Genomic DNA, 12,388 nt, shown 5'->3' with positions numbered 1-12,388 from the left:
AGCATGATGATGCTCAAAGTGTGAATTCATTTATTTTATTCTTCCAGTAGTAGAGACGATTACATGAGAAGTCCTTTGCTTGTACACATTATTGTCATGTTCTCCTTTGACAAGTCTTCCTGATGACTAATGTTTTTTCCTCCCTCATGAAATTTATTCATTAAGAAACCGTTTTGGAATTTGCAGGGGTGAAATGGGTGAATCATCTGTGAGGCTCAATAGTAGCTCCACTAAAGTAAACATACTTATTAAAGTGTCATGACTGTGTGAAAAATAGCTGAGTGTTCTGTAATTTGTAATGGAGGGGTAGTGTGGGGCACTTTTTAAAAGTCATTAAGCAATTTCTCTAAGTTAGAGAAAACACATTTGCTGTGCCTGAGACTCCAGTAGGAACTTTGTGTTACAAAACTCATAAATAATTGTTGAATTACAAATAAATAATTGTTGAATTACAGATGGCACCTATCATGTCTAAAATCCTCTTCCATGCTTCCTATTGGTTTCAAAACAAAATTAAATTTTAAAAAATTAGGTCACACTGTAAACTTACTGAACCCAGGCAAAAAAAAAAAAAAAAAGTGTTTTGTCATAAATAGTAATTATAATTATGTTACTTTTCAGTATTGTACAGTCTAAAACTGCTACAGCATTTTCTTGGTTGTTTGTGATTGCCGAACTTTTTCATGTACCAGGTGGGCGACTCAAGGATTTGATTTTCTACAAGCAATTGAACCTGCCTTTATTTCAGCTTTACCAGAAGATGACTTCTTGGTATGGAATATTCTAAAGTTTTTTTCATTATAAAATAAGCCAGTCACTCTTCATTTTCTGGTTGAGTATGTTTTATATGTAATAATCGTTCTTTTTTTTTTTTTTTTTTGAGACAGAGTCTCGCTGTGTCACCCAGGCTGGAGTGTAGCTGTCTCTTATACACATCTAGATGTGTATAAGAGACAGGGTTAAAACAGATTGTTAAAAGTCAAGAAGAGAAAAAGCATGTTACGGAGAGTAGGCAAAATATAACACATGTCCATTAATATTGACATCTAGTTATTGGGAAAGTGGAATTGTCAGCATATTTGTAATCACTAGGTAAGATCTCTAATTTTAAATTTTATCTAGTTTTAAATTTTTATTTTAAATTTTATTCATATTTATCTATTACCAGAATATGTAAAAGAAAAAGAGAAGAAAACATGCTCCTGAAAAAAATAATAACTAATAACTCAGTTAAATCTACCTGATCTGGTTTAGAGGAACTGAGTAAAACTCCATGTACTCAGGAAAATGACAGCGACCTCAAAGGCAGGATCTCTCGAAATGTCGCCAGTGGCCACAATCTTTTTAACGTGTAGATAACAGAAGAACTCCTTTGTATTAGGAGTATCTCTAAAATGAGTTACATCATTTGTTTAGCTTACATTGTGTATGTTTTACTCCAGGATTTTTAAAATGTTTTTTGATGGAGAAAACTGTAAATATATAATAGGGCTTTACTGACTTTTAAAAAGTGACATTTCCCATAATATTTGTATATGTAATATTGTTTTTTACTTATATAAATGGACTTACCTTGGTCATTGGCCAAAATGAGTGACATTCCATTTTCCATTTGACTGTTTGGTTTGATGATTTTCTGTGGACCATGTTAACAAGTTGCATTTGTTGCCATTTTTGCTGGCAGCCATTCATCGGAACAGCCCCCGTCCTATGAAGGTACCTCGATGCCATAGTGACCCTCCTAACCCACACCTCATTATCCCCACTCCAGAGGGATTCAGGTATTTGGTGCTTGTCTAGTCATTTGCTTTACAGAGTGCTCTCCGATATGCATGCTGATACTTTTGAAACTACTAGATGCTTGCTCTGAGAGCTAAATACCTTTGCCGCGTTGTTCGTACATTTGTAAAAGCTCTTTCTTGCATTATCTTGAAGCCTTTAGTCGCAAAAGAAAAAGACATGCAAATTTAAAACAGACCTGTACCTTTCAAGATAACTTCATTTCTCAGCTTATTTATAACCTCAAGCTACTAAATGCTTTCAGGCTTTGGAGTCATTTTTCCCTTTCCTGCCTTCGAAAAATAACCTTCAGAAAACAAATTTGAATGTGGATAGTGTAGTCAACATTTGAAAACAACACTAAATACCACTAAAAGTGGAGAAAAACTGGAATGACCTTTCCAGATTCAATTTTTATCTGCATATGTAATTACAAAGCAACGTAAACACTAAGTGAATTCAGAAACGATAGTACATTCACGATAACTGCCTTGAATGTGGTGGCATTTCTGCATCTTGAGATAGTGAGCACCTTCTCTCGCTGTATAATCACTTTTTGAAAGTGTAATTTTATTTAACAAATTTGCTAGATAAGGACCACAGTTATTTTTTTTTTTAAAGCTTTGTGGGGACCGGGGTGCAGTGACTCACGTCTGTAATTCCAGCACTTTAGGAGGCCGAGGCGGGAGGATCTCTTGAGCACAGGAGTTGGAGAACAGCCTGGGCAATGTAGCAAAACATCGTCTCTACAGAAAATACAACAAAGATAATAGCTGGGTGTAATGGCCGTTGCCTGTAGTCCCAGCTACTCGGGAGGCTGAAGCAAGGAGGATCACTTGAGCCCAGAGCCCAGGAGGTCAAGGCTGCAGTGAGCTATGATTGCGCCACTGCACTCCAGTCTGGGCAACAGAGTGCGATGCTGTCTCAAAAAAAAGAAAAGCTTTGAAGTTAGGTTTTTTCTTTTTTACACCTAGACTCAAATCTCAAAGAACAATTTGCATTTTATATTTTTAAACATATTTCAACCCCTTGCCATAATTTATTTTTAATTGAAAAAGATTTTCAAGTCCATTCCCTCTTCTCACATGTGTTCCTGAAGCTTTTCTTCTTGTCTTAGCACTCGGAGCGTGCCTTCCGACGCGCGGAGCCACGGCAGCCCTGCTGCTGCTGCTGCTGCTGTTGCTGCCAGTCGGCCCAGCCCCTCTGGTGGCGACTCTGTGCTGCCCAAATCCATCAGCAGTGCCCATGATACCAGGTAGTCTCACCCCACCAGCGTCCCGTACCCTCACCACCCCTGACATGTGCTTGCACAGTGACCATAGCGTTAGGGTGTGTGCCGGCTGTGGTTGGGCGTCTTTGCTGTGGTGTGTGAGTGATGCTGTAGGGCCTTCTGCAGGTTGTCATGGCCCGAAGGCTCTGGCACCGACCAGCACGAATAGATACTTGTCTGATGTCAGTATTTCTTTGGAGCTGGTATTAGCCAAAATGTCCAAAGACTTTGCGAAGAATAACTTGATGGAGTATCATAGGAAAGGACTGGTCCACAGCAGAAGGGGACACGAGCATTTTGCCTCATGGAGCCTGGAGTCACGAGGTGGTTAAAAGATGACATCTAGTTAATGATCTGAGGTGGTAACGTTTTATTTTTTGGGGAAGATCAGTTTTCTAACCAAATGTTCTATTTTAAATAATTGTTGATTAGAAGTAGTTTATAGAAGTGGAAAAATGAGTTCATGGGGTTTGTATGTCATATGGACAATAGATCAGTACTTGAGAGAACTCTCAGACAACTTGGCAAGCCCCAGAACAGTTAAGTCTCGCATTGTCTTTTATATTAGCAAGGAGGGTCTTGCAGGTTTTCCCATTCTAGTTATATTTTGGCAGAGGATTTCATCATGTTCTCCTATCCTAAGTGGAGGAAGAGCTGTTCTCTCTAAATTTCACCCCTATACCTAAGTAGGAGGAATGCTGTCAGTATTCCCATCTTCCAATGTGAGTCAAACCAAACTATTTAGGTTGGGGGTATCTGATCTTAAAAGATCAACTTGTGATAGAACCCAGGGCTCTGTGTTCAGCTCCGAGGAGAAAATAGTAGAGTTATCAGGAAGATGATGCCTGGCTCTAGATTTTAAAATAGACTAAAATGTTTTTACACTTACTTTAATAACAGTCTAAAATTTCTACAAATATTTGCAGTCTTTTCACTCATTAATTAATACTTCTAAATTTTAGTGAGACATGTCTATAACCTAAAAAATGTCAAAGTATTTTACTGCTTAAGCAGTCAACTAAAAAAATTAACAAATTGAACAAATTCCCATTTAGCGTCCTAATTTTTATGTTTAGAGCTTTTCCTGGCTAATATCTTCATATATGCTTTTATATCCCTGTGAGAGCTGCCAAAACTGTCTTCTTTATTCATGCAGTACAGACTGAAGTGCTTTGGTCTAAAACACAGTCATAATTGAGGAGGGCGTTGGCCACCTGTGGCTCCTGCCTCCCACACCTGCTGTGTCCACGTTCACATGAAACTGCTCCTGAACTGGACAATGGGGAGTGACCTCCCTCTTTTTAAAGATTGATGCGCTGTGTTTTAAGGCATTTGTAAGTTGGTAGTGTGGCACATTACGTGTATTTTAGTATAAGAGTTAAATACTACAGTTGGCCTTTTCATGGAGTTTAGTCTTTGCATAAGCAGTTTTTCAGCATTTCATCTTAATACTTATCAGTAGCATTTCATAAGTATTCATCATAAGTTTGTACATACTTAGACAATCTTTGATGTTTAGAAATTTTAATGGTATCATAGTGTGCTATCTTGAAGGACATTTTTTTACACAAGATTCCCGTTCACTTTACTTTATGACCCGTGTGTGTGTGTGTGAGACAGTAGGTAGAGAAGAGCACAGCCACATGAAGAGGTGTGGGTGGTCATCAGACTGCCTGCTGCATTCAAGCCCTGCGTAAGCCTCAGTGCCTTCACAGTGAGCCTGGTTCGTGGGCCCATGAGTCACTGGTGGATTCGGCTCACTGCTCCCGAGGCAAACTTCACAGACCCGAGGTCTTGTTTCTCAGCACAGCTGTGGGTTTGTGAATGTGCCACGGGGAGGCAGAATGAACCAGTGTGTGCATCCCTGCCACAGCCATGGGGTGTAGCCCTCACCTGTCTTACAGATACATCAACCAAAGTTCAACTTCGCTTGACCCTAGAGGTTTCGATAAGTATTTTCAATTGATTTTACTTGACCTAGGAAATACCTCTTCTGGGCTTACCTTACCATTGTTTGTACAAACACTTTGCAGTGGTGCTGTTGCTGAGGCTTGCTCCTGCTGGCTCTCAAGAGCTGATGGCAAATGTTTGAGAAATTTTGCAAGTTGTTATACCACAGAAGTTGGCAAACTCTACAACCCACCTCCCCATCCCTCACATCCCCCTCCAGAACTAGTTGTTCAACATTCCCCAATATGCCACTTCATGGGTATATGTTCTTGCCTTTTACCCATGCAAAAATCTCTTAAGGACATGGAATTGGCCAGTCTCACCTGTGGGAAATCAGGAAAATTAGAGGTGTTAGTGACTTCTTGGTCTCACTAGTGGTCTTTAGTGCTGCTTAGGAGTGGAATAGGCTTCCTCACTTCAATACCAGTGGTTTTCCCATCAGATAGTGCTGAATTTTTGATGAACTGTATGGTAGTAGAAGTGTCCCCATCACTTCAGACTTAACAAGTACTATACTAGATTTGAGGGCTTAGGGAAATACCAGAAAAATGCGTATTTTATAATTTGTAAATGTCTGTGCAATAGATCATATTGCCTTCAACCTATCAGTGTATAATAAGAGCATAAATGCTACCATACTTCATTCTGTCGTTCACTTAAAAATATACACTAAATGACTTTAATAAACTAATGCCAAATTTATTTGAGGTTCTTTGATTATTCAAATTACAATTTTAACACATTCCCTATTTAGTTTTAGTTTTTACTCTTTATGGGTTCATTCTGGTTGCTGAACATTTCACTTTATTCTGGAAAAGCACCTCATTAACTTTGTTCTTTAATATATTAAGCTTCCTGCTCTTTTGCACTTTTGCTTGGCTACTGCTTGAGAAACCTTTAGGTATTCCCTTCCATTTTCTTATTAAGAGACTTGGAATCTTTTGGACCGTGGAATGATTTTAGTACTTTAAACGTAATTAAGACATAAATATAATTTGATGGTAACCTTAAAGATCAGCAAGATTTGGTTAATACGGTTTTATTCACCCTGGGCTTGAGTTACGGAGCTTTTCACACGTCAGTAACACTTCAGTTGTGTCATGTTTTTATTTCTGTTGTTAATGTAAGACAAGGTTTTATGCAGGCAGGTGTTCTCAGGCTCGGGTGCTGGCTATGGAGAGATGAAAATAGAGCCCTCCTTCCAGACTCTAGAGCTCTAACAGACTCCAGAGGAGGGACTCCAGAGGAGGGTCTCCACAGCAGCGCTGTTCGCTTATGGCGAAAATTCTGGTGGGTCTGTCCTGTGCGTTTTCCGCTGCCCACTAGATGCCAGTAGCACCTTCCCAGAAGTGTCTAAGACATTGCTGGAGACAGAATTGTTCCTGGCAGGCAGAGTTGCCCCCAGTTGAGAATTAGTTCCTCTAGAAAAATCTCACAGATCTTTCATTTTAAGTTCTATTGAATTGATGGCTCAATTGTTAAAAATATTAAAACAGGGGTTCCAGCGTCCCTGAAAATGATCGATTGGCTTCCATAGCTGCTGAATTGCAGTTTAGGTCCCTGAGTCGTCACTCAAGCCCCACGGAGGAACGAGACGGTGAGTGTTTTAAGGTGGTGGCTGCATTCACAACTAGCCTAATCACAACCAGCCTAATCATTTGTCCCAGTTCACCAGTTTCTGTCGTTAATGCCTTTATGAGGATCCCTTGAAGATTCCTTTTTTTGGTCCTTTCTAAAGGAATGAAGGGTAGGAAGCAGCAGAGCTTTCTGAGAAGACTTACTGCTGAGCATGTTGGCTTTTTAATGCAGATGCGTTTTTAGCTCTGTTAGCATTTTATAGGTCTACTTTTGTTGCTTTAAAAATATTATTCTAGATATTTTAACTGTTGAATACTTTTATTCATTTAAAAAATACAGAAGTGACGCTATGTTGGTTGATCATATGTAGAAATTTCATTTATAATGCAGCCCTCAGAAACCTTTGCTCAGGAACCCCATTGCTGCTTCCATTGGAGCAGGGCTGGGGCTCCTGAAGCCGACATCTTGAACGAGGTCCCCAAGGAGTCCACTTTTTACACAGTGTTCTGTTGACTGTTACTAGTGAAAAGATGAGTGTAGTTAAAATCCTGTAACCCCATTAACTTCTTAGTTGGTGCAATTTTTAGAATTGATTGCAAAGATAGTTTCTCACACCCACATCAAACACACTAAAGATCAATAAACAGAAAGGACAGGTTGCTTTTAACCATTATCCTTCCTTTCAGTTGTTCTCAAATAAGCGTATTTATTTCATAAATCTTAATTTGTATAAAAATAACTTCCTGCAGAACCAGCATATCCAAGAGGAGATTCAAGTGGGTCCACCAGAAGAAGCTGGGAACTTCGGACACTAATCAGCCAGAGTAAAGGTGAGAGGAGTGTTGAAGTTAAACAAACAAACAAACAAAAAACATGGTTACACATAAGGGGAGCAGTTTCAGGTAGAACTTGATTTAGCTTCTGAATTATTAGACCTCCTCCATTACTATTTTGTGATCTCACACCTCTGACATCACTTTCTATCATGTGCTATGTTTGTGTACATTTCCTATTTCTTGTAACAAACTGCACGCTCCTTTGGGTCTCTAATATGTTTTACTCATCTTTATATTGTTAAAGCAACTTAGCATAACTTTTTGTCCATGGTAGAAATATAATAAACATTTGTGAAATAGCCATTCATAAATTAGACATTGAGGAAAAGAACTTATCAAACAAAGCAGGTGATTAATATTAATCAAAAGAACAAATAGAAAAATCACTGATCTGGTATTTAATGATCTATAAAATGCTTTCATGTCTTTTTTTGCACAACAATATTGAGCAACAGGCAAAATAGATGTTGTTCTCTTTTTATAAATGATAGTTTCTTAGCAGCCCAATAATTTGGCCAAGGTAGTCAATGACAGAGTGAGGACCAGAAGGCACTTCTCTCGAGTCCAGTGCACTCCACGGCAGCTTCCCTTTGACCTGTGTGTGACTGACCAGAAGAGTATTTGTCTTCCAAAGCCCAGAGATGTCTGGAAGGATTTTGTGGAGGGAGGAGACTGGGCTGGCCCTTTGAAGGGAAGACAGGTCTGCAGCAAGCCAGGAGGAAAGGAATAGAAGGAAGTGTAGGCCTCGTGACTGCAGAGGAGAGCCACTGGGCCGCAGATGCCAATGTAGGAGAAACCGGAGGGTGAAGGGAGATCAGATCATGGACAGCTGTCAGTGACCAGCTAAGTAATGAAGGCTTTGCCCAGAGGTGGTGGGCAGCCCCAGAGGCTCTTGAGCAGCTGGTGTGTTTGGGATGTGGGAGGCTGGGGATGAGTAAGATGCTGAGATAGTATAGTCAGCTAGCCAGAATTGAGGAGAAGGTGGGCAGATTCGTTAGAATGCCGTTGCAGAAATTCCTTATAAATAATATGATTTTGGACTAACGTGGGATTTAAAAGAGGTAATGGCAGCAAGAAACAACCGACAAGCCTGCTGACAGAGTAGGTGTGTGTCGAGGGTTCAAGTTGCGGAGTTTTCCTAGGCTTGAGCCTGGTGACAGGAAGACAGTCTCTTCAGTGGCTCACATGTAATCAGCAGTTCCCAAGGATACCAGGTCCTTGCCATGTTTTTCAAATCAAGTACTTTGTGGTCAAGTAAACTTGGGAACCACTTGGAATTTTGTTTCTCTTGTGAGAGTTAACTTCACGTTGACATATTAAAGACAAATGGCTGGGCGCGGTGATTCACGCCTGTAATCCCAGCACTTTGGGAGGCCGAAGCAGGAGGATCACCTGAGGTCAGGAGTTCGAGACCAGCCTGACCAACATGGAGAAACCCCATCTCTACTAAGAATACAAAATTAACCAGGCGTGATGGCGCATGCTGGTAATCCCAGCTACTCAGGAGGCCACGACAGGAAAATTGCTTGAGCCCGGGAGGCAGAGGTTGCAGTGAGCCGAGATTGCACCATTGCACCATGGCACCATCGCACCACTGCAGCAAGAGCGAAACTCTGTCTCAAAAAAAAAAAAAAGGCCAGGCACAGTGGCTCATACCTGTAATCCCAGCACTTTGGGAGGCTGAAGTGGGTGAATCACGAGGTCAAGAGGTCGAGACTATCCTGGCCAACATGGTGAAACCCTGTCTCTATTAAAAATACAAAAATTAGCTGGGCAGGGTGGCGGGCGCTTGTAATTCCAGCTACTCGGGAGGCTGAGGCAGGAGAATCTCTTGAACCTGGGAGGTGGAGGTTGCAGTGAGCCAAGATCATGCCACTGCACTCCAGCCTGGTGACAGAGGGAGACTCCATCTCAAAAAACCAAACAAACAAGGAATCTTGATAAATTTTTTTTAAGCATTTCTCAGAAATATTTGACTGTGGAGCCCATGGCCTCACTGCTGTTAAAGTCTTGCCCATTGCTGGGTAGATTTGCTGTGTTGTATATTGAGGCAAAGGAAACAAATTTGGATCCATATTTTAAAGAAGTGATTGTAATAAATTATAAATGGACCATTATAAATCTTTCAGAATTTCTCTTTTCAGATTAACCTTATAGTCATCCCAGCCTTCAAGGATCTCTTCATCTGAGCCAGAAAACTTAGGCTCTTGGGTAGCTAATTAGGATATGGTATGAAAAATGCTGTCATAGAGAACAGGACAAACCATGGTTTTCAAGTTGTGGGTTGTGAACCATTAGTGGGTTGTAAAATTTTAGTAGGAGTGATCAGCATTTTTTAAAAAAGAACAGGATGAAATCAGAATCACATGTAGTAAGGGTAATAGCTCACAGAACTGTTAAATGTGTAAAAAGTATTTCTTTTTTTCTTTTTATCATGACAAGTTGATAAAACAAGTTGGAGAAATAGAGATACATTGCCTGATGGGAAAATGAGGAATAATGACCATAGCTAATATTAATTGAGTTTTACTGTGTTCCAGCCACTGGGCTAAATGCTTTACAGGTATTATTTCATGAAATCCTCACAGTAGGTCTGTGAGATTGGACTTTTTACCTTTATTTTACAGATTGGTTTTTAATGTGTGAAGAAGTTAATTGCCTTGCCTATTGTCAAACACCTAGAAAATGGCGAGGCCAGGATTTTATCCCAGGAATTTTGATTCTAGAGCCCTTTTTCTGTACTCTTCCCAGAGAAGGGAAAATCCTTCTCATCAGAGATGGCTTCCTAGAAGAGGCATGGCATTTCAGCTGCACTGTATGAATAAGATTCACTCAACAGATACTCAGGTATGAAGAAGATATTTTAGGCAGAGGAAAAGGTGTAAAAGTAAGCGAAGCGAAAAGTAGTTTGCTGTGTTCTGTAAGAGTCATTTTGGCTAGTTTGAAAACATAGAAAAGACAAACTGGGTCCAAATTCTGCAGGTAAAGTTTGCATATTTGGTTAGTAGGTAGTGGAGAACCATGAGTTAAGTGTTTTTTTGTTTTTTGTTTTTGAGACTTGGTCTTACTCTGTCACCCATGCTGGAGTGCAGTGGCACAATCTTGGCTCACTGTGACCTCTACCTCCTGGGCACAAGGGATCCTCCCACCTCAGCCTCCCGAGTAGCTGGGACTACAGGCACGCACCACCATACCTGGCTAACTTTTGTATGTTTTTGTAGAGATGGGTGTCATGTGCGTCGATGTGAAGAGATCACCAAACAGGCTTTATCTGAGCAATAGAGCTTTTAATCACTTGGGTGCAGGCAGGCTGAGTCCGAAGAGAGAGTCAGCGAAGGGAGATAAGGGTGCGGCCATTTTATAGGATTTGGGTACGTAAAGGAAAATTACAGTCAAAGGGGATTTGTTCTTTGGCGAGCAGGAGTGGGGGTCGCAAGGTGCTCAGTGGGGGAAATTTTTGAGCCAGGATGAGCCAGGAAAAGGACTTTCACAAGGTAATGTCATCACTTAAGGCAAGGACTGGCCATTTTCCCTTTTTTTGTGGTGGAATGTCATCAGTTAAGGCAGGGGCAGGGCATTTTTACCTCTTTTGTGATTCTTCAGTTACTTCAGGCCATCTGGGCATATATGTGCAAGTCACAGGGGATGGGATGACTTGGCTTGGGCTTAGAGGCCTGACAATGGGGTTTTGCCTTTTTTCCCAGGCTGGTCTTGAACTCCTAGGCTCAAGCAATCTGACCACCTCGCCTCCCAAAGTGCTGGGATTGCAAGCATGAGTCACTGCTCCAGTGAATTAAATTTATGTAGGACAGTAACATGATCACATCTTATGTTTTAATAATATGGCAAACAAGAGCGTGGAATGGAGAGAGAAGAAACTAGAGGCATTTATATTACTGCAAGATTTTAGCCAACGTTCTTGGGAAAGGAAATCGTTTTTGTTTGACTAGCTTATATTTTATCTGTGTACTGTATAAGGGGTGGCATATGCTGGAATTAGTAGCGTTTGAAGAACTTTAATTCACCTGTGTATCTGAGTAGATAATAAGCTTTGCTGTAATGGAGTGCTAATATATATTGCTCTGTCGTTATTGGTTTCTCTTTTGGAAACTGACTTGATAACAGTGATTGGGACTAATGAGGTTTTGGTTCTCTCTGCAGATACTGCTTCTAAACTAGGACCCATAGAAGCTATCCAGAAGTCAGTCCGATTGTTCGAAGAAAAGAGGTACCGAGAAATGAGGAGAAAGAATATCATTGGTCAAGTTTGTGATACGCCTAAGTCCTATGATAACGTCATGCATGTTGGCTTGAGGAAGGTGACCTTCAAGTGGCAAAGAGGAAACAAAATCGGTAAGGAAATTAAGGAACGTGATGTCAAGATAGTCCCTGTTAGAAGTAGCAATAGTTACACTTCTTTAGGTTAAATCCTATAGGGTTGGCCCTTTTTTCTTGTAGATACAATAAATATGCATTGTTACCTTTTTGCAGAGTGGTCTGGATTTTGTTTGTTTAATTTGTAAAATGTATTCTAAGAGCAATACAAAAGAGATTTCTAAGTGGTTCATTACGTTGGATCGTTTTGCTTAATAACCCTGGAAGTTGCCAGTGGAGAGGCACCAAAAATTGACCCATTTGTTCTAGTCTCTCTCTCTCTGTACACACACACACACACACACACACACACACACACAGGACATGATTTGAAGAGAGACTGGATACAAATGAGGACAAGACAGTCTTCTTTTCTAAAACATTGCCTCATTAATTAATTAATTTCCAGGTGGAATTGCTTCTTGTAAAATAACTAGTGGTAAATTATGTGAGGGAAGAAGTCTTGTTGTGTTTCAGATCCTTTCCCCACTTAAATGTATTTATCTGTCACACATCTAGGTCTGAAGGGGGTGAACACAGTTGTATTAATAATATGGGACTTTGTCAGCCTGAGGAAACCTGATGTTTCCTTGGAGCTATC

At 40.4% G+C, this 12,388-nt stretch overlaps 1 protein-coding gene across 2 annotated transcripts in view; it reads left to right on the top strand.

The window, feature by feature from the left end:
- MAP3K4 (mitogen-activated protein kinase kinase kinase 4) overlaps positions 1–12,388 on the top strand; it is a 98,680-nt gene that overhangs the window by 76,419 nt on the left and 9,873 nt on the right. Inside the window, exons 16-20 of one of the 2 annotated variants that reach the window (XM_011975910.1) lie at positions 1,685–1,781; positions 2,897–3,034; positions 6,496–6,596; positions 7,327–7,407; positions 11,575–11,766. In XM_011975910.1, coding sequence (XP_011831300.1) covers positions 1,685–1,781; positions 2,897–3,034; positions 6,496–6,596; positions 7,327–7,407; positions 11,575–11,766 — 609 coding nt within the window. The remainder of the gene's footprint in view (positions 1–1,684; positions 1,782–2,896; positions 3,035–6,495; positions 6,597–7,326; positions 7,408–11,574; positions 11,767–12,388) is intronic. The other variant, XM_011975909.1, reaches the window with a different exon arrangement.

Source organism: Mandrillus leucophaeus, unplaced genomic scaffold (assembly GCF_000951045.1).
Source record: "Mandrillus leucophaeus isolate KB7577 unplaced genomic scaffold, Mleu.le_1.0 Scaffold160, whole genome shotgun sequence".
Taxonomy (NCBI): domain Eukaryota; kingdom Metazoa; phylum Chordata; class Mammalia; order Primates; family Cercopithecidae; genus Mandrillus; species Mandrillus leucophaeus.
Note: the sequence above shows the minus strand (reverse complement) of the source record. Positions and strands in the feature narration are given on the sequence as shown.